The 20,891-nt window shown below is 47.2% G+C and overlaps 1 protein-coding gene across 1 annotated transcript in view; it reads left to right on the forward strand.

Annotated features, from left to right (window-relative positions):
* The window catches only part of bop1 (BOP1 ribosomal biogenesis factor), a 64,004-nt gene that overhangs the window by 4,596 nt on the left and 38,517 nt on the right, over positions 1-20,891 (forward strand). The window contains exon 3 of the mRNA XM_036516294.1: positions 2,123-2,260. Coding sequence (XP_036372187.1) covers positions 2,123-2,260 — 138 coding nt within the window. The remainder of the gene's footprint in view (positions 1-2,122; positions 2,261-20,891) is intronic.

A 20,891-nucleotide genomic window follows, 5' to 3' on the forward strand; every position in this document is an offset into this window, starting at 1 on the left:
GTTCAGTGCTCTGTGCACTTGACTAAACTGGGCCCATTTTATGTGATACTGAACCATTTTTATTTGACTTGCTTGCTCAGAATACTGTAATTTATCAAGTGCTCATCCAATAATGACAGTGTCCAAACCATAAAGATATGAATCATTCATACACTTGATTTTTGTGGAGGTATATATATTTTTTTTCCAGAAAAAAAACAAACTCCAGCTCAAGTGAGAGTTGATGGGAAAGGGTTAAGTGAAATTTTGTGAAGTACTGCGTTTACGGTATCAAACGATCCTGGAACTAATTGGGAGCCTTGAAATCCTCGTCTGGAATTAGACTTTGCTCGCAGGACGTGCTGTTCTCCTCCAGCCCTTTAATCCATCCAGTACCTTTTGTTTTTTCTTTTTTTTTAAAATCCCGAGCTCCTCTTAACCGAGCGGCGGGGTCCGTTACACCCCAGGCGGTGGTTAGCGTGGCCGGCGCTGCGCTGATGGTCCCGTCGGGGGACCGCGCTCTGATCCGGCTGCCGTGCGAGTGGGCGGGAGAGCAGGGATCGGCTTTCCAGGAAGGCTGCGTTCCTCGCACACGTGCACGCACACACGCATGCACACCCACGCAGGAAGGCTAGACTCCGCAGCCGTGTCTAGCTCATTTCCACCGGCGGCGCACGAGCGTTCGTGGCCCAGGGAGAGGTACTGGCCCAACTGCACGAGGGTTTCCAAAGAGAGCGTTCGGCTGAAGTGTGGCAGGGTGGGGGCCCTCTCAGGTGCCCCGGACAAGTCTATGCACATCATAACAAACTTTAGAGCATCAGTCAAGGTGCCATTTATATGGTAGTGGCGAGGCAACGCAGGATTATGGCTGACCTCGGATCAGCCTCGACCTCTTCAGAGCGGTAATCCAGCATAGTAAAAACATGTTATTGGCCAGAGTGTTCAGGCATGTGAGTGTACGCACGAAAAGGTTATGGGATTTGAGCCCCAAACTTAATGGCAGCATGCAGTGTCAGGTGACCAAGGTCAGCGTCTTCTAATAAAGGTTTGAAGTTGTATTCCGTTTGCGGAGTGCCGATTTCTTCTTTTTTTTTTTTTTCTCTCCCTGCATTCCCAGATCCCAAGCTCCACACTTCATTTTCCCTGGCGGTTGTGGTCAGGTGGGCACTCGGCCCGGCCTCTCTCAAAGTCCAGCAGAGACCCCTGCTTTTGGATTCTTCGCACATCATCTGGACAATTCATCTGCTTTCTACCCCCACACGCACACCCACACGCACTTGCACAGTCACACACACTCGCACACTCACACGTACACACACAGCCCCCCCACCAGCTCCTCTTCTGTCCTTGTGCAGTAATCAGATTGATCCCACAGGGTCCCGTGGTACAGCACCGTGACTCTTTGTAAGGTGACACTGCTTTTTCCCCATGTCCTTGTCACCTTTACATCCCCACTGGAGCATTGGGGAGTGAATTAGCACCCATGCCTCACCTCTCAAAACGCGTCCCAGAATGTGTTGGGGGACGAGGCCGTCGTTTGGCTTGAGAGGGACCCGCTGCTCAGGCGTTTCGTCACTGGTTGATCTCGTCGCACCTTAGGAATTGCAGCGGGGGATAAACCGTACAGCCATCACGATGTTGGTTTAACTAGACACCGGGGAGGAAGTGTTTCGGCTTGTGCTTATGTCCAAAAGATACAGCATCCCTGAGTGCAAATGAATCAGAGCAGGTTGCTCACCTGCCCGGGAGGACCTCAAAGGCGTTCCTCCCTCCTCTGGTAAAGAACTCTGACAGGCTAGGGCCGTGTGACTAACAGCCCACACTAAATAACGTCTTGCTGCGGACTCCCTCTGCCGAGCTCAAGCGTGCATGGGCACGCCGGGGAGACCTTGGCTTTGATGGATTGGGTTTGACTCTCTGCGTAAATCGCGTCTATGAAGTCGCCGAAACAAAATAAACAGATGCCTCTCTGTGTGTCAGCCGCTGACACAGGCCTCAGCGCTCTTGAGTTATGGGTCCTGGAACGCTCGGATGGTACCTGCTGAAGTGAAGGGGCGGGGCGGATGGTTTGGGAGGCTGTGAAGGGCTGTGAGCTAACTGAGCTGCCAGAGCTCTTGTTGACGGCGTCTGCTTTTTGCCACAGGCTAAGACTGAGCCGCAGAAGGAGGGGACGAAGAAGAGGAGGAGCAGCAGGAAGTTGGAACAGGAGAGCGACTCCACACGTCAGCCCACTGTGGCCCCGCTGGGGGATGAGTACGAGCAGGACACCTCAGATGAGGAGGTAAGGAGACGCCCTGTACCTAGAAACCACCCCCACACCAACCCGCAGCCATCCGGGGTGGTGGGAAGGCACAGGGGTGTTCGCCCTGTTTGAAGATGGCATGCAGGGAAAGCTCTCTTTTTGCAAGCCCATTGAGGACTTAGCATATTAGCAGTTACTTATTAGCTAATTAGCTGCTCTCCTAGAAGGGTTCTGGTTGCAGGCAGACAGATCTGTCCAAAAATAGGCAGTCTTGTCCAAAACACCTTACACATAGATGTGATGTTGAAGTTTGATGGTTTGGAAGTTAGTCTGTGGTCTGTAGTCTTTCTCTGCATTGATCACTTCCTAGGAGCAAGATCATCCTTTCCCTCCTTGAAATGACCACACATTCCAGTCTCCATTTGGGCAGCGAGATTCTTTCGGAAGAGACATTAGACTGAAGTTCTGACTCTCTCTGGTCATGATCCCATGACACTTGCAAAGTGTCCTGGCTAAATTTCCAATCAGGCACTCTGACCATTTTTTAATCCCCCAATTTAATTAGCTAAATAATTCCCTTCCTGAACATATCAGCTGATGTGTGGTGAGCATTCTGGTATAAAATGGCTGCCATGTGCATGCTACACACTGCTGGCCTTTGAGGTGAGCCCCTCTTCACTTCTTACATTTATATAGCACCCTTGGCGTTTCTTAAAGCATTCAAGTACTTTGAAAACCTTGAAAGGCATCATATAAATGTAATCCATTAAGTGCCGCAGTTTTTCTTGATTAAGGGTTATTAAATCTTTATTTGCACGTTGGTTAACCAAGCCCCTCCTGTGCATCCATCCGAGTTCCCCTCCCACTTCCAAAGCAGGGTTCCTCCTCAATGCATTTATCGGTTTGCTGTTCATCAGCAGTGGCCCTACTGATGTGAAGGAGAAAAAAACGCATATGAACGTTACGAATGGAATGGTTACAGTTGAAAATATTATAGTTTCGTTATTGGAAATACCCCAGAATGCTTTTTTTACTGTTCAAGGAGTGTTATTACTGCTATCACAGAAGCATACAACAAATGAAACCATGGCCAATCAATGCACCTCCTGCTCTGGATCAGGCTGGCCACTCCTGTTGTATGGGGATAGGAATGCCTCTCCTGCATGTTGTGACATTTGCTGATCACTTTTTAGCCTGTTTTAACTTCAGGTGGAGCAAGCCAGTTTGAAGCAAAAAACCACCACTCTGAATATGGCCAAGCCTTTCATCAAAGGGTGACCTTTGCTTAAATAAATTAAAACAAACATACATACAGTTCTATTGTAGTCATCATTGTCTTCTACGCCACCTGTGGTATAGTGGCGTAAATTGCCCTGTTTGGGGCATCATCCAGGTTGGTGCGATTTCTGCCCCATCACCTGAGGATTTTTGCTCTACTCCAAACAGACCACCCCCCCAGAGGTTCTAGTATCAAAACACAATCCGTTGCACCTCTCGCATGAATTTTCACAGCAAAGCTTTGGTTTCAGCAGCATGTAATGATGCTGAGCTGTCCCAAAACTGCGTTCAACAGTTAGAGCAAGGTACAATGTACTGCTCATGCTATCTTGTCAGTTCTAACATCCCCGCCACCAGGGCAACAGCCTTGGTGTTTTGGGGGGGGGGGGACTGAGCTTTGACTCCCAGATGAAGGTTTGCTGCTGGAATGGCAGGAGTGGCAGCTGTGACCTGCTCTGTGAAGCTTTTGTTGTGTCTCAATTGAACCGATTTGTTCTGCATGGAAACATGGAGAAACTGAGGGGAACGTCTGTTGAACACTTTTATATCAATTACACGGCTGAATTTTTGGGTAACTTGGGGTCAATAGACATTGACTTGCTCTCGCAGAAGGATTTGTTTTCCACAGAATAAACTAAGCTCTGCGTGTCTTCAGGGTGCAGTAGTAACGCTGGGTATTACCGAAGCCAGGAAGTCTCTTAAGCATCAACATTTTCATATTTGCTTGCCTTGCTATTAAAGTATTCTTCTGCTATTTAATTTACAAGGTCCATCGAAAGCAGTTGAACCTTAACATGCTGTGGTTTGAATAGTATGCCAGACCATATAACCTAAAACGCCAGCCATCCAAATCAGATTCTGGCGACTGTCTCTGGATGAGGAACGCATTGTAACTTCAGTATGGCTTCAGAAGATGGCTCTCTGAATAGGAAGCAGATTGTATACTCTGTGAAATGATATAGGAACACTGCAATACCTAGGCTGTGAGCCTAGGCTGTGGGCATCTCCGCTTTTAATGAGGGCCTCATAGTTGATGAACAGGTTTTATTTGTGTATATTTATACACACACACACACCGATGATACCGATAGTGCTTTGACTCCATCAGACTCCAGCCTGCATTTGCATGTGCTCCGATTGTGGCTACCTGGAGCACAGTGTCAGTACAGATTTCTCTAGAGCTGCTTTGAGGTTGATGAGCTGTTTGGAAAAGGGCGGCTTTGAAGCCGGTGAGCTGTTTGTTTGAAAAGGTGAGCGGCTTGGAGGCCAGTGAGGAGTTTGTTTGGAGAGGATACAGGCTTTCAAGCTGGAGATCTGTTTTTTTGGCAGAGGTAAGTGGCTTTGAAGCCAGTGAGATGTTTTTTGTGTGGGGACCAGCTTGGAGGCCGGAGTGCTGTTTGTCTGCAAGTGTTGGCGTCCTCTCGTGATGCAGGTGGGCGGAGCCTCCAGATGAAACCCAGGTCTGGACTGCAGGCAGGTGGGTTCCACTGCCCTGTGGCCACTGAGAGACTTCCGCTGATGAAGAGCAGCCTTTGCAAACCCGAAACACAATCCATAACAGCACTTTCCAAGGACTTCTAAAAAAATATGTCAATGCTCGTTCTTCCCCTCCAACACCGGGCTATCCGGTGCAGTGCAGGGCTTGTCAGAGTGGGGTTTATTTTATGGAATTATCATTTTCGTTTTGCTTATTGGAGTGTTTATTTTCACTCTCGCTGCAGGAAATGACTGGCGAGCCAGGAACGGAAAACATTTGTCCTCAGTCCGGTGGCTCTCCTCCGGCTTTTCAAATTTCCACTGGTGGAGGCCACTTATTAGAAGTGGCGGGGCCTGGGAGCCCGCATGCGGCCCCAGCGGGCCGCGTACTGCCGGTGGTCCCGGGCCCTTTGGCTCATGTTGAATTAGCCCCCTGCCTGCCGACGGCAGATAGCACTCCCTCTGAGCCCAGCAGAAGTTGTCTACAAATAAAACTCCACAGAGTGTGCAGAGCCCCGTTTCCCCCCCCCCCCTCCTCCCCTCTCCCCCCCTCCCTCGTAATAAAGGGCTATTTCCTGCTCACAGGCTGAAAGGGAATACGCTAGACGGCCGGCTCTGTCCGAGGCCTCGCTGGGAGGAAGACGGCTTTCTCCGCAATGACTTTTCCATGTGGAGTGTGAAATGAATGAAGACACATTGTGGAATAAAAGCAGCCCGGCTCCTGTTGGAAGCCAGCTTCCTGCCTCGCGCGGTCGCCACGGCGAGCTCCGCCACGCGGGAGAACTCAATTCGGTAGCGGGAGGGGGGAAGGGGGAGGGGGTGCTGAGGGGGAGTCGGGTAGGGGGTGGTAATCAAAAAAAAAAAAAATAGACGGGCGGCCAAGTTCTTAACAAGTTGAGGCGCGGGCAGACTCCCTTTCTACTTTTTGGAAGGCGCCTGCCTGCGCATGAGCACGGGACATGGGCGCACTGAGGTTTGTCACTGGCCCCTTCGTTTTGATGGGCCACCGGTGAGTCCAACTCATCTGGGTGTGGGTCCATGAACTTGGATGAGGGTCTCCAGGGGAATGCTGTGATATTTAGTTCCCCATCACCCTCCTCTCTCTCTCTCTCTCTCTCTCTCACACACATATACACACACACACACGGTCTTCAGTCTGCGTATCTCTGCCAAGCTTCCCTATGATGTAAACCCAGTTCGGGTCCAGAGTATTGCAGAACTTGCATACCTGTGTTTTTTTTTTTTTTTAGACAGGAAGGCTGGTGAAGTCAAGCTGTATTTTTAGGAAACATTTTCCTCTCTGAAAAGTCTGGGCAGCGTTGAAGCCATCGACCGTGACATCAGTGTTTGTGGAGGGAGGGTCGGGGTTAATGGGTCACTTTTAGTCACATTCCTGATCATCCAGGGCGTTGTCAGCTTATTTGCATACATTTTTGTCCTCAAGTGTTACCAGCAATATGCAGAACTGTAATCACCATGCATGTTCAGGATAATAGCATGCTGTTGATCCAGCACTGAAACCACTGGACCTCTGACAGGATGAGCAGTTTACAAATATCCTTTCACAGCTATATATGGGTATGGCTTGAAATTAAGTTTTAATTCATTTCAGCTTCTGAGAAAAAAAAAAGTTCTTGAAAGTGATCTGTAGGGAAATCATGCACCAAGCAGATGGCCCTGCGAAGCTGAATATTTATGAAAGTTTGGCAAGTCCAACCGAATACGTTACCTGAGTTTCTTTCTCTCGTAACCTCTCTGTATGCCTGAGTAACATCTGTCATACAGGCTGTTTGCTAACAGTTCTATTTCTTACCCTGCTCAGCCATTTCCCTTTCTGTCTCATTTGCTTTAATGTGTCTCTTATAGACATGGCTGTTCATATTGTTGAATAAAAATGTCGGACTTTTTGAGTAAAATGTGCAGCAATTCATGCCTCGGTGTAGTACCACAACTACCTATAGAGGGCAGTGTTCATATATAAATAAACATAGGTAATTAACTGAGTGCGGTGACTCCAGTGGAAATCCTCGCTCTGTGTGACGGTGACGCGGGCGGCGTTGTGTGTTCCTGGCAGTGGTGGCCAGGTTGTTTGGTCTGAGCGAGCGTGGCTGCTTGGATTGATGGCCTCAGCAGGCCTGGCTGCAGAGAGGGGGGCGGCACACAGCGCCAGAGGAAGTCTGGCAGCTCACTGAAGGTTGAACCCGGGAACCCTAGATGACCCCTGCAGCTGAGCCGCTCCACCTCGGCCCGTGCTAATTGAGCAGAGCGATGTGTATCGCTTCTCCAGGCCTCGCTCCTGCACACGAACACACACACACACACACACACACACACACACACACACATGCATGCATACATACTCACTCACACACACGCGTGCACACTGTGTGTAGCTGTGTGTTGCTTTTCAGACGTTGCCCTCTGGTTTGCACTGCTCCAGTGCTTTAATGGAAAGGAAAATGTTGCCGGAAACCTTTTTTTCCCCACTCGTCTGGCATATCAGCTTATTCCCCCCCTCTGCAACAGTTTTGAGAGCCCATCCATTGGGTTTTTAAGAGTGCAGGGTGGATCCCACTCCAAAATCTGATGAGGACAAAGTGAAGTGGAACCGGCCGTATTTCTCGCAGTGAACAGTGGGTGAAACCCAACGCTGGCGTCAAAGCCGCCGCGTTCGACAGAGTGTGCAAAGAGGCCGAATGTAAGAAGGCTGCTGACTGAAATCAAAGCACGATGGGGAGGGGCTTGCGGGGGTTTGGGGAGGGGTCCTGGGGGACATTGGTAATGAGGATCGCCAGGGACATGGGCCTCTCTGTGTGTTCGTCTGGAGTCGCTGCGAATCCCTCACAGCGCTGTTTGTTGTTGAACCGCGCACCACCACCTAACCCACCTAACCAGGCTCTGTAGGCTTCCTGAGATCAGCTGAGCACACACCCTTCATGTGGTCATCATCTTCTCAGGATCAATGTGCTTCCATGAGCTGGGTGGCTTTAGCGCTCCTAGTGGTCGCACACTGGAACACCCGTCATTCATTGATAGCAGGGTTGAAACGATCAACACAGATCTGGATGCTGGCCTCATTGAGGTGCATTAAACCAGGGATCGGGCACTTTGGCCTTTTGTTTCATTACGCTGTGGAGGAATAAGACTGGAAGTATTGTAAAATAAAATGAAATACTTTTGTTCTCAAGGGGGAAATTGAGTGTTCAGGAAATATTGGACAGCATTGACAGAAACAGAATATAAAAATTGTGCACAGTACACTCATACATATGGTTTTAAATTGATGTTCAGTATCCAACAGGCACGGCTGATAATAACCTGCCCATGTGAGGCTTTAATAGACAGACATTTGGTGGTTCAGTTGCTAAATGAAAAGGTACAGAATCCACTGGTCCCAGACCTTGTAAACCTGTGCTCTCTTCCCGCCATAACCCCTACAACTGCTTTAGCGCTGGTATTTGATTGGCCGAGGTTGTGTAGGATGGTAATTGTGCTTGGTTTGGTATTGGTGCTAATGGAAAGGCCTGCCGAGGCTCCTCTCTCTGGCCTGCAGTTCACTCAGGCTGTGGTATAAGTGGAGCTCAGCTGTTTACTTTCTATTAGAAAACAAAACAAACAAGGTGGTGCGTCACACACTCCATTTGCAGTGAGGTTAGTGAGGCCCCCCTACACACACACACACTCACACACACACAGCTCTCTTCGGATATCTGAAAAACATTGGGAAAGTGGCACACATGTCTGGAAGCGGGGGGTTTTTGGAGACATTTTTGGTAATCCCGAAGTTTAATTTTGTGATTGGGCAGGGTCCAGGTGGCGGCTAATGTGGACCAGATGGGATCTGCAGCGATCCCAATTTTCCAGCGCTGGCTGAGGGCAATAAAAGCTGGGCTTTTCACAGTTCCGTAGACACCCCTGCGCTCCCGCTCGGCGAGGGTAATGAGAGTGAGCGAGCGAGACCGCAACGTTATACTTTATGTTTTTATTAAAGGCCCAGATTGACAGCAGGGGGAGATTTTTTCCAGTGTTAAAATCCAGGCCCAATTGATGAGGACAGAGTGCGCTGGGCTGCGGCTCCCAGCTGCTGGCTGCAGTGTGGGCCCAGGGGAGCTGCCTGCTCTTCCTCTCCCTCTCCCTCTCTCTCTTTCTCTCTGTGCTTCACACTTCTTTCTCTCTGCCTCTCTCTCCCTCTTTCTCTCTTACCCTCTCTCTGCTGCAGTTTCTCTCCTTCTTTCTCCTCCCTTCCCCTCTCCCTTTTTCCACCACTGGTTTTCTCTTTCTTCCCCTCCCCTTTCTTCCTCTTTGTCTCTCCACCTCTTTTTCTCACTCTATACCCTCCCCGTCTTTCTCTCTCCTCCCTCTCTCACTTCCTTTCCACTTCCTCTCTCTGTCCTTTTTTTTACTCCTTCCTCTCTCCCTCTTTCTCCTCCCTCTCCCCCTTTCCACACTTCCCTCCCTCTCCCCTTCTTGCTTCTCTCTCTCTCTCTGTCCCTTTCTCTCTTCTCCCTCTCTCCGCCTCCTCTCTCTCAGCGCTGTGGCCTCTGTTCATCCCCAGGGAGATGACAGGTTGGCCTGGAGAAGGAAAGCCTCAAAAACCCGAAAAATGATCAAAACACTGTTCACTCATTTTCGTTCCAAGATGTGAGATAAAATATGTCTGATGGCCTCCAGGTGAAATGGAACAAAGTGTTGTTCACATTTGTGGGGTTAAAGATCGCGCACGTTAGCGATGAGGGCCGTAAAACTGAGAGTCTCCGCCTCTGTGCGCCTGTAAAAGGAGCGGCTCTCTCAGCTGCTTGTCACTACGGGCAACATGCCTTTCATCCCACCCAGCTCCTCGTCCAGGTAGACGGGCCATGGGGGAATTCCCGCTTCCTCCCAGCAGGGGTCACTGTGATCCAACCATGAAATTGAATCAATTAAGGAACCCTGGATGTGGTTTTTTTTTTTTTTTTGTAATTTTATTTTCTCCCAGTTTTAAACATTTCAAAACCGGATCCCACAGAATAATAGCTATGCAAACAAAAAAAATGGCGAAACCCAAAGCTGTTCACTGAGTCACCCGAAGTCTCAGGACACGCGTAAAAGCGCTTTCCCCTGCCTGGCTGGGGGGCGGACCGACCGCAGAAGGCCTGACCTCGAACTCCTCACCCCCTGACAAGCTGTAAAGGATACCGTGGACCAGAAATGGCCAGCGTTGTGGGGGACTGGAGCGCTGGCCTGCACTGTCCGCCGTGAGCGCCGGTTTCCGCAGCCTGGATGTGACTGGGTCCACTGCGTGCCCTGTGGACCCCGACTGTGGGCGCAGCGCTTTACATGAGAACGCAGCTCCCACCTCTGCGATTAAAAAAAGGATTAAATTCCCCTCCCTCCTCACCTCCTCCTCTTCAAATATTATGTTTTTAAATGTTTTTACTAGCAGTAAAGTCCCAGTTACATCAAAAAAAGTTCTCTTTGGACATTGTGCGCCAGGTATATCAGTGACAGAGAAAAAGGACTTGCTACCGAGCAGGAATGAAATAACCATTGCCAGCCCTCAGCGGCCACTAAAACTTCCTTTATGGAAGTCTATGTAGCCGTTAAGAGTGTAGGAAGTGGAGTTGGTTGCGCCTTTCCCAAAGCCATCAGCGTTTTCCAATATCTGCTTCTGATTTAAACTCACCCCAACTGCTTTTTCATTCATAAGAAAAACCTTTCCTCTTTATTAAAGGCGTAACCAGCCCTTACATTTGCTTATGGTGGGGTTTATGCCTTTTTCCTACAAACCATTTGGCCGAAATTGTTTTTTAGAAAGGAAAGGGGGGGGGGGGGTGGACGTATATGATTAATATGTTTTGTATAGCGGCAGACACGGTGCGGTTTTACGAAATATCTGTGCTATTAAAACAAAGAGTGGTTTTGTGCTTCAAGCCGTTGGTTGGAAGCTGCTTTAGATTTATCAAATTAGGCTAACTAAGAGAACATGGGTGGTGTTCAATTACCAGCCGTGAAAAAAAACTTGCACGTTGCCAAATGCTCCTATAGAACAACTGGCCATTGGTTCCTGTTAAACTACACTTTGACCTCTGGTACGTCTCAACAACTTGAGAGCATTTCAACATTAGCTAGGAGGAAAAGGAGTACTTACGATCCTGTGTTATTTAAATACCTGGAGAGGGAAACCATATCCGCTAGTTTCAGACATTGTCCGTCGTAACACTCAGCACTTCAGGGTGTCTCTGGCTTACACTGATCTTTAGAGTTCCCCCATCACAAGGCGCCTGCTGCAGTTGATCTAATGTTCTCCATATTTTTCTCTTAGGGTTGTAGTGATTATTTCATTAATCTGCTGAAGGTTTAGCCCACATCTAATTGATGGAAATTGATGGAGTTTAATATACAGGTTAGATACAGTGATGTTATGAGAATGGCCGGGGCCTGCATAACTGTAGGCTCCCTAGTTCTGCCCTTGTGTCTCAGTTCGCCTCCCAGCATTTTCTTGTGTCGTTTCTGTGTCCTTTTGGGGTAAGATAAGGGGCTGTACAGTCCTGGTTTTTGCTGTTGCTACTATCATTGTTGTTGCTGTTGTTGTGGGCTGGAGTTTACCATTGAAAACAACGGGGTGGCTAGCTACATGCCTCCCAAGGCAGGGTTAGGCTGTGAATGGCATGCACGATAGGCCTAACATGTAAAGGAACTGTAAGTTTCTCTCAGAACCTGTCTTCTGTCACAGTAGCTTGCAGCTAGCAGGTTAAAACTATCTAGCTAAAGGCACAGTAAGCTATTCACAGGTAGCAAACTTGTCACAGGCCATCAATAAGTCATTGGAAAATATGACTAGCTATATAGACTACACATAAAATGATGGATAGGGCCATGTTTCAACTGTTGTCTGTATTTATCTAACTTAGCAAGCTAGCTAGCTACTTTAGCATCTTTCTAATCTTTCTGAGCTGTGACAATGCCAGAAAAAACACAGACGAAAGGTCGAGGATTTTGTTGGCTGTATTTGCTAAAAGAAAACGCTACAGCTGGCAATCATAAACCACTCAACTTGAACTGTCAGAAATGAAAACAATACATTAGCATATCAATGAAAAACTTCACAAAAACTGCAAGGGGAGCAGTATTGTGCTAGTTAGTAAGCAAGTCACAGCTGCGAACTGAGACAAAACATTTGAATATTGGTTTGAAATGTGTAATTATCCAATAGTATAACTAACTGGGTGGGGGTGGGGAGGTTAATTTAATGAATACACTTGAGAAAACTGACAATTTAGTGGAAATTAGAAAGAATTAGAAAAATTTTTAAATTGTTTGACTGATAAAAATATAAAGTGTAATGTGTAATGTATATATTAATATGTATGTATATATATGTTAAATGTGACACACACACACACACACACACACACACACACACACACACACTCACACTCACACTCACTTCAAAGCAGTTTTACAGATGCAGCTGGTCTTTTATTGATGTGTCTGGAGCAGTAACTTTATGAACAAATGAAGCAACTGCTGCTGAGGTCATATGGAGTTGGTCATTATTCTAAAACAAGAGAGTGAGAGGCCGATATTGATCTTGCTCTTGCCAGTATCAAAAACAGATATTGATCATTGATCTCTCTTTCTTACGCTGGGCTTTAGGCTACTGGCGTATATTTTCAGGAATTGGCCAAGAGGTATCCTTTTTCCAGCGCGTTCCACACAGGACACAAAGGTCTGCATTCAGTCCCTCCACCGTCCTGCTGAAATCAATACGGTGATAAAATTGACAGATCAGTAGTAAATTGCATGGAATCTTGGACTGTCAGTGTGCTGTCAGCAGGAAATCTCTTTTTAATAGTCTATTTAAGGGGAGCGCGGTCGTGTTTTCCTAAGTCGGGAGAATGTTGATGTAGAGGACGTGTCTGGGGGGGGTGAGGGGATGGGGGTGGATGAATCGCGTGCTGGTTTGACTGTGCAGACAGCCCCGGCTGCCGGACGAGAGACCCTCACAGGTGTGCAGAGAAGGGGGGGGGATGGGGGGGGGAGTTGTGAGAGGCTGCCAAACCAGCCACCTGTCGTTCCGTCGTTTTTAGGACTTCCTTTCATCCGGCCTTCAGCGCGGCTCCCTCTAGGCCCAGCGTGTGTCCTGCCAGAAGGCCTGATTGAAACCAACTGCTAGCGGGGGCTGCCATTCACTGGGGGCGGCCCCCGAGGGAGGGATTGGGGGGGTTGGGGGGGGTTCTCGCCCCCAGTGCAGCTGAGATGAGCGTCTAGACCACTTCTCGTCTGTATCAGTCCCCGTTCTCGCAGAGAGAACTGTAAAATCATTTATGACGCTCTGTTCCTGGAGAAATGAGCGGGTGGAGCGTGGTAAAAATGACCTGTCTTCACTCTGCCCCCCCGCCCCCACCCCCCCACTACCACCATCTTCATCAATTCTGTCTGTCCACCTTGCTCATCTGAGTCCTGTCCCTGCTGCCCCCTGTTAAACACCCCAGCGTGAATCCGTGGCTTGTAAGGACATGCAATTGAGCAACGACATCACCAAGGTATTTCTCATTTGCAGTTAAAACGGATTGCTGCGGTCGAAACATTCTCGCGGCCGAATGGCTTTCTCTGCTGTCACAGCGCAGAGAGAGCTTCGTCAGGCAACGCTTCGGGGCATCCTCAGACATTTAATTTCCAATAAATAACGACTGTGCTGAATGATGTACCGGATGCTCGTCCAGGTGGAAAAATCGTTTAATCCTGGACGGCCAGAACTCAACTTTCCACATGCGTACACGAAGGTTAAGCCCCGTGTACGAGATCTGCGAGATTATTTATTTATCGGGCTAACGTGCTGCCGAGCCCACAGCAGACGACAGCCTGGTGAGCGTTTTCTGCATTTCAATATGAGTAATGAGCTTTTGACCCCAAACTGACCTCTTTTTTTTATTTATTTTTTTTTTTTAAATTGTGGTTTTACCATTTTAGAAATAATGAACGGGTTTATTTTTATGGGCCCTAGTTCATCACAGCAATATAAAGATGTTAGAAACAAGGGGAAAAAGAGGAAAAGACCTTCTGGTATCCAGATGGAGCTCGGCTGGCTGCGTCGCCAGGTGAGCCGGGCATCCTCTCGCTGTTATTGGTCGGTTGTGGTGCCACCAGGGGGGTGAGCCGGGGTGGTGCCTCCGGACGGCCGCGGCAGGGTGGGGCATCTACTCGCCATCCCCAAGGCACACGGCACACACCTGGACATTACCGGTCATGGTACCCAGGGAGAGGCTGGAAACCGGCACGTACCAGGTAATTTGGCTGTAAGGTGACGCAGCCATCTGACATGTCATTAAACAAGGAACGAGGAGAGAGAGAAGCGAGGCCCGTCTTTCTCAACATCGGTTTCCTTTGTTACGCAGCCCCGACGAATCCGCTTCTCTCAATTTACCCATGGTGCCTCTGGGCTGCCTCAGGCTGTCCATTACATAATGTGCATCTCACTCCACCCCCCGAGGTGTGTGCGGACAGAGATGGTGGTTTGACAGTTGCCGCCGTTGGCGATGACCAGTGACGGCTGGCAGGTGCGCGAGGGTGGCACAGCAGTTAACAGCCCGACGCTCTTTCTCAAAACAGAGCAGGAAAAACTGCCACTGAGGGTTGCTTTTCTTGGAATGGAGAGCGTTAAAACTTCTCCCTCTGTCTGGAGGACCACAAAACCCCAACTTCTGCCATTGAACTTGAGTTCGGCGAGATGGCCTTCCCCCTCAAAGGAGAGCTTCATTTAGCTTTCCCTCTATTTATTTAATTTCGGTCTGAGCTGTTAAAACAAAGGCTAAACAAAAGCACAGCTACAAATGGACTGTTTAAAAGAAAACTTGTAAGTTCATGGTTTATTTAACAGAAATAGGCCTTTGAGTTATGAATTCATTCATAAGCCAAAAGGGGTACTATCCATTGAAGGAATTCTGAGATTCTGAGATGGAGTCTCAGGCTTTTAGTTTTTGTCCCTGTCAGTTAAGTTCACCCGTCTTGGGTTACGATAATCAAATTCGGCTGGGCTCACAATTTGCATGCGTTTGGTCGGCCTTTGTCACTGTTGCATGAGGTCACTTCCAGAGTTCCTTGCCTTTTGGAACCAGATCATTTCATCATTAGTCAAATGAAAGGAGAGCCCAAATCCCGATTTGTCTGTGGGCTTCAGTAAAATGGAAGTGATTTGCTTATTCAGAACGGTAGATGGGAGAGAACTGCTTTTGACCTCCCTGCTTCTGAAACAAATGAACTTCTTTGCTAGTGTTTTTGCCTGTGGGGAAAATCAAATTTTTGGACTGGAATGGCTCATCTTTTTCAGGATGCTTGGGGTAAAGGCTGACAATTTGGGGACCCCCACCCACTGTCAGATTTACCTGATTTCCCCTGATGGAATAATTAGTCCCCGTAAAGTGAACAACATGGTTATATACATTTAGACTGTGAATGCTGCGATGTTTCAAAGCTACACAGGGACACATTGCACCAACTGAACCAATTGCAACCAACACCCCTCCCCCCAACCCTCCCCCCTCATCATCATCTTCACCAGCATTCCATTGCAGGTTAGAATGATCAGTTAGTGTTCATCCTTTAGTATTGGAATGATTGCTAGTGTGATCTCACTCCTCATTTCACTGCCTGTTAGCTGTTTTTCGTTCATGATTATTTTCATCTGAAAACCCTTGGTTGAGAGTGTCACATGAGCCAGGTAATGCAAGGATCAGATGTGACCAGTGTGCCTTGCCTGTGAACATTTATATTGTAATTTGGATGTTTTTATAATTCTTCATTTTCTGTAATGGTTTTAAACCCGCCAAGCAGTAAGAGCGCGATAAAATTAGCCATTTTGATTTTACTTCCATTTTCATTTATTCAGGGAAGTGTTTCCATTTTCCCCCTGTAACATGCAAATTGTTTATATTAGAGACAAGCTGTAGATTTAGATTTAGCAGATTCACATCGTAAAAAAAGGGCCTGGAGCGGCCGAGATGTACACAGCCAAAGCATATAAACAGCATGATTTACTGTCTGACAGCGTTAATTTTGTATTTAAAACCAAATTAAATGATGGTAGAATCATTTTACACTGCCTGTCAAAGATAAAGAATGCAGTGGTGGTGAAGGCAGGTTACATTTCTCCATTTAGAAGACTTGTTGCTCCTCAAAAAGTGGTCATTTTAGTCCAAATTGGCCTTTTCTCTCTTAAGCAAACACAATCTGGAAATTGTCAGTTGCTAGCACTCGGGTGATTAATTGGTGATTAACGTGATCCTGCATTTGACTGCTCGCAGTCAGAGCAATTGGCCGTTTCCTACTGTTTTCGATGGTGCAGAGCCCTGCTGTTAGCCGTGGTGTGAGGATAGCGATCGGTGTCTGTTTTTGCTGTTTGCTGGATCTTCAGTGCACCATGTTTTGCTGTGGCACTGTACACATGGTTTAAAAAAAAAAAACGAGGAAAAACCACAACCTGATACCACATGTGTGTCACCCCTAAACCACCACTTACAGTGGTCTCTGAGCACATCTGATTGGAATATCTTGGCAATTTCTGCCGTCCTTATCGTTGACAGTTTATGAACATTTGGCCTTGGGAGATATTGTGGGATAAGAAGAGGAAAAGTGGTTTCAAACGGTCGAAGCACACTGTTCGCAGTTCACAGAATATACATTGGGCAAGATATTACCAACTGAAACCAGATGTCTTGACTAAAATATACTGTGCTTTCTGATGGAACGTCATGCACCGAGGTGAGCTGTCTGTTCTGGGAACGGCAAAACCGCCCTCGCTACTGACCACCCTCTTACCCAGGAGTACTTAAGAGTCCAAATCACTCATGACATGGCCTGGGAATCTCTTTAGTCATGCTAAATTCTAAACAGGGTCAGGATTGTGCCCCTGACATTGATTTAAATTTTGGATTCTGTTTGTTTTGTAGGAAAAAAAAAACCCATTCCATCAAAACATGTCTTTGTTTGGCTGCACTTTGAATGTCTGTAGGATTTATTCACCTGTAGGCTGTGGCTAGTGATAATAGTAGCCTTATAATAGTGATGATTTTTTGATATAATAAGTGGGACTTATCGCACACAGACACTGGCTCGTGCACACACACATCCAGCCCATCGTGTTCATCTCCCTCACTCCCGTGTTTACACAGCGTGCACAGGGCAGCGTGGGGTCTGCAGGAGAGAGAAGGCAGGGAGGCGGAGGGCAGCGGGTTCAAGGAGTGAAAGGCAGGGGGGGGGAGCAGAGGACGGACGCAGTGTCCTCCCTAATCCGAACAGCAGAGGCTGCGAGCTGGAGGCTCTCCCCGGAGAACGAGGGAGCGAGGGAGGCAGGAAGGAGAGGGGGGAGGGAATGGAGAGAGGGAAAGAGAGAGAAAGAGGGAAGAGGGATCAGAGGAGAGAGAGAAAGAGAGAGGGAGCAGAGGACAGTGAGGGGGACAGAGGAGACGTAGGAGGGGGAAACAGAGGAGACTGAGGGGAGAGAAAGGGGGGACAAAGAGAGAGAGATAAAGAGCGTGCCGAATTCCAGAGGTGTGGCCGCTTCCTCTGCAGCCAGCCAGACGACCGGTCCCAGGGACGGGCGCTTCGCCAGGGCCCCTACCTGCGGATCCCATCTGCCCCGCCCGCGCGCCGCAGCTGGCGCTTTTAAAGGCCCGCCCGGGGGCCGGGGCGGCCCGGCCGCTGACGCTTCCCGGACCCATCTGCCTCCCATCACTGTCAGCGCCCTTTTAATGGGCCTCTCCAGCGCCACAGCGCCCCCGCTCCCCGCCTCTGCGGCCGCCCGTCCGCGCCATCAGATCGTTACCTCCGCTGCTCGGGACCGAGTCGGGTTATCATTTCCTAGGATGCGTTGCCTCCTTTTGGCCTACGCGCTGGAAACTGCGCAGATTGTTCAAGCGCATCAGTGAAAATTTTCCTTTGATCAGATGCTTTCCGTTCACAGCATCGGTGGGGATTCAAAATTGCAGATGACAAATGATCGCCCACTAATCGAAATATGAAGTGCGAATCAGAAATGTATCTTTAAAAAAGACAATGCCTGATGCAGTTTGCAAGTCAGTTTCCTGGCTCCTTGTGTGTTTGGATATTTGAAAAGAAAGCACCCTCGTGACTTAATGGAGCAGGAATAGATGTGGAAAGTCACGTCTCCCCTCATATTAGTTGTGCCTCCTCTAAAAACTTTTGTCGATTTTCAGTGGGTTGACTTGTGTCTTCTCCCCACTGCTAAAAAAACCAGACGATACTCATCGGTATATCATGGTCTGTTATGCCTTATTGCTGCAGCATAACCTTTCCAATAGAGGGGGAAATTTAGTGTCCATATGGTATTGCGAACAATCTGGCCACTAGCTGATTTAGTGAGTGTTTTGTCTTGGCTTGCTCACTGGCTGAAAATTTTCATTTCAGAAAAAAATATTTAGCATTCTGTCAATATCATTTCTGTGTCTATGTTTGCTATCTGTAAGGGGGAAAAAAAATCATTTTTATTCTAGCTGCAGAACGACGAAGCAACATAGATTTATAAGAGAGAGAGTAAACCAACCGGTCTAATGACATAGATCGATAACTGTGTTATCGTTACAGTCGAAGCTTAACTGTTTGTTTTGCATTGACCTGGCGTGCATTTTAGCGCTGTGGTTTTGGCATTGTTTTGTTTGGCTGGCGATGGTCTGGGCAGACCGCACTAAGCCGTGCTGTGCTGTTCCACAGCTAGGATGATCAAATGCTTCCTCTGCGTAACCCTCTCATCTGCTGGAGGTATGCTGGAGGTAACGAGCCAACCGCAGGTGAACATCGTAAAACAAGGAACTGGCAGAAACCGAAACACACCGGACAATTGGAGCTCAGAGAGAGAACTGGCAGGGAAATGGCAAATGGACCTGCACATATTACTGATCTGGATGGAAGTTTTATATAGTCTCTTTCTGAGTGTTAGTCAATACTTAAAAAAATGAATATCTTTATCTGTACAGGTGGAAGTGGAATTGCATAACAGCATATGTCAATATTTACTCGTAATGATCATTTCAGATTTCTCGTGATGATAAGTGAATTTTGATGATCTAATACAGTCTGATATTGTGCACTATAAGAAGAGATTGTCATTTGTGATGTGTGGCAATAGAAGTTATTCGTGTTTCAAAGTAAGTATCAGACTTTTGGCTGAGTGCCTGAGTGGTAACATCACTGTCACCAAGATTACAATGTACCAATATGGCTTTCAGTGTCTTCCAGAAATTATTTTATTTACTGGATTGTAATCTAATTATACTGTGCCATTGATTCCTCAGCTGCATAGAACATAGCATACACCTGAGGGCAGGTCAACACTGTGGAAATAGGCTTGTCACTCATGCTGTAGTTGTAAAATTGTGTGTGTGTGTAAAATTGTGTATGTATTGTGTGTATGTACACAGTTAGGAGGCGTTGTGAAGCACTGCTATTTCTAATTATTTAGTTCCACCTTTATTTGGTATGGCAGCTTTCACTGTTTTACCCTGCAGTAATTGCAAAGAAATAATAAATAAATAAATAAATAGACACATAATCAGAAAAGTACCCAGCTGATGGGGAACAGGGAAAACGTTAAAAAAAGTGATCATCATAATGTGAAAATATGTTGCATATACTGTAATGTATATGTATTATATCGTAGAACTGAGCTGTATGTATGTTAGCTGTATGGAATTACCTGATTGATGACTAGCTCTTAACAAGTGACAACAAATTGTATATCCTTCTTGATAAGTTTGGACTAGAATGTTTAGGTTGTTCTGTAGAGTACTACAAGGGGAAGTAAAACAGTTTACATTTTACATTTAAAAGGAAAGTTCAGTCTTATGCAAGAATTGTTCTGTATATTACATGTTAAACCCACAGTGGATTTAACATGCTAGTCTGCTGTGGTTTCAGTATGCAGTACCATGTTCTGTTTGGCCTTGAGCACAGTAGCATGTTTTGCTTTCACTCCATAGTGTTTTGCTCTTATTTACTGATTGACATAGCAGATGTGCTTATCTCCTAAAAATGCTTACAGATTTTTTTCCAGGGTTTTTTTCCTTTTACAGCTTACACATTCAGAGACCATTTATACAGCTGGATTCTTGCTGGAGCAATTGAGGTAAAGGAGCTAGCTCAAGGCTATCACAACAACAACGTCCACCTTGGGAATCGAACTCGAGCCCCGGAGCACTCGCTCGGAGAAATCCCGATCCTTTTTTCCTTTTTCTTCCTAAACATTGTCTTATTTTCTTACGCGAAGCTGTAATTTACTCGCGCCTTGAGACGGAGCAGGCTTTCAGTACTGTTTGTAGCGCTGAATAATCAGAGAGGATCGTTTCCTGTGTCTGAGCCTGTGGGATTCGTAACGCGTACAGGTCACAGTGCCGTTTCATCAAAGATTTAAGTCTCGGGAGCGAAGTGGCAGAGAAAGACATCTGCCTTTTAAAAGCGGTCTTGCGCAGTCAAGAGCTAAATAAAACAGGCTTGTTTTTTTCTCATTTCGATGCCGTAGCAGACAACCCATAAATATGTCCGAACGAACAAGTCCGAGATTGAGAATTGAGTCGTAATGGAAATAAACTTTGCGCAGAGCCTCTGGGGAGGGCTCAGAAGGACTTGGATCCCAGTCTGTCATGGGTCTGCTTTTCATTTGTAGAGACAGGGAAGAAGCGCTACTGGGATCTCTGGGGTAGCCTCACTCAAAGGCACATTACACCGAAGGTGTTACTGGGAGACAAGTATCAACGAGATCAAATTTTCATTTTTGGACAAGAAGTGTGAGCCCAGACACACAAGCGCACGCACATATATTAACAAGTTAACAAAACGCATATAGATCATTTGTAAATATAAATTAATTAATAATTTATTTTATTAATAATTATTTAATTAATGTCTACAACATATATACGACTGA

Source organism: Megalops cyprinoides, chromosome 21 (assembly GCF_013368585.1).
Source record: "Megalops cyprinoides isolate fMegCyp1 chromosome 21, fMegCyp1.pri, whole genome shotgun sequence".
Lineage (NCBI taxonomy): Eukaryota > Metazoa > Chordata > Actinopteri > Elopiformes > Megalopidae > Megalops > Megalops cyprinoides.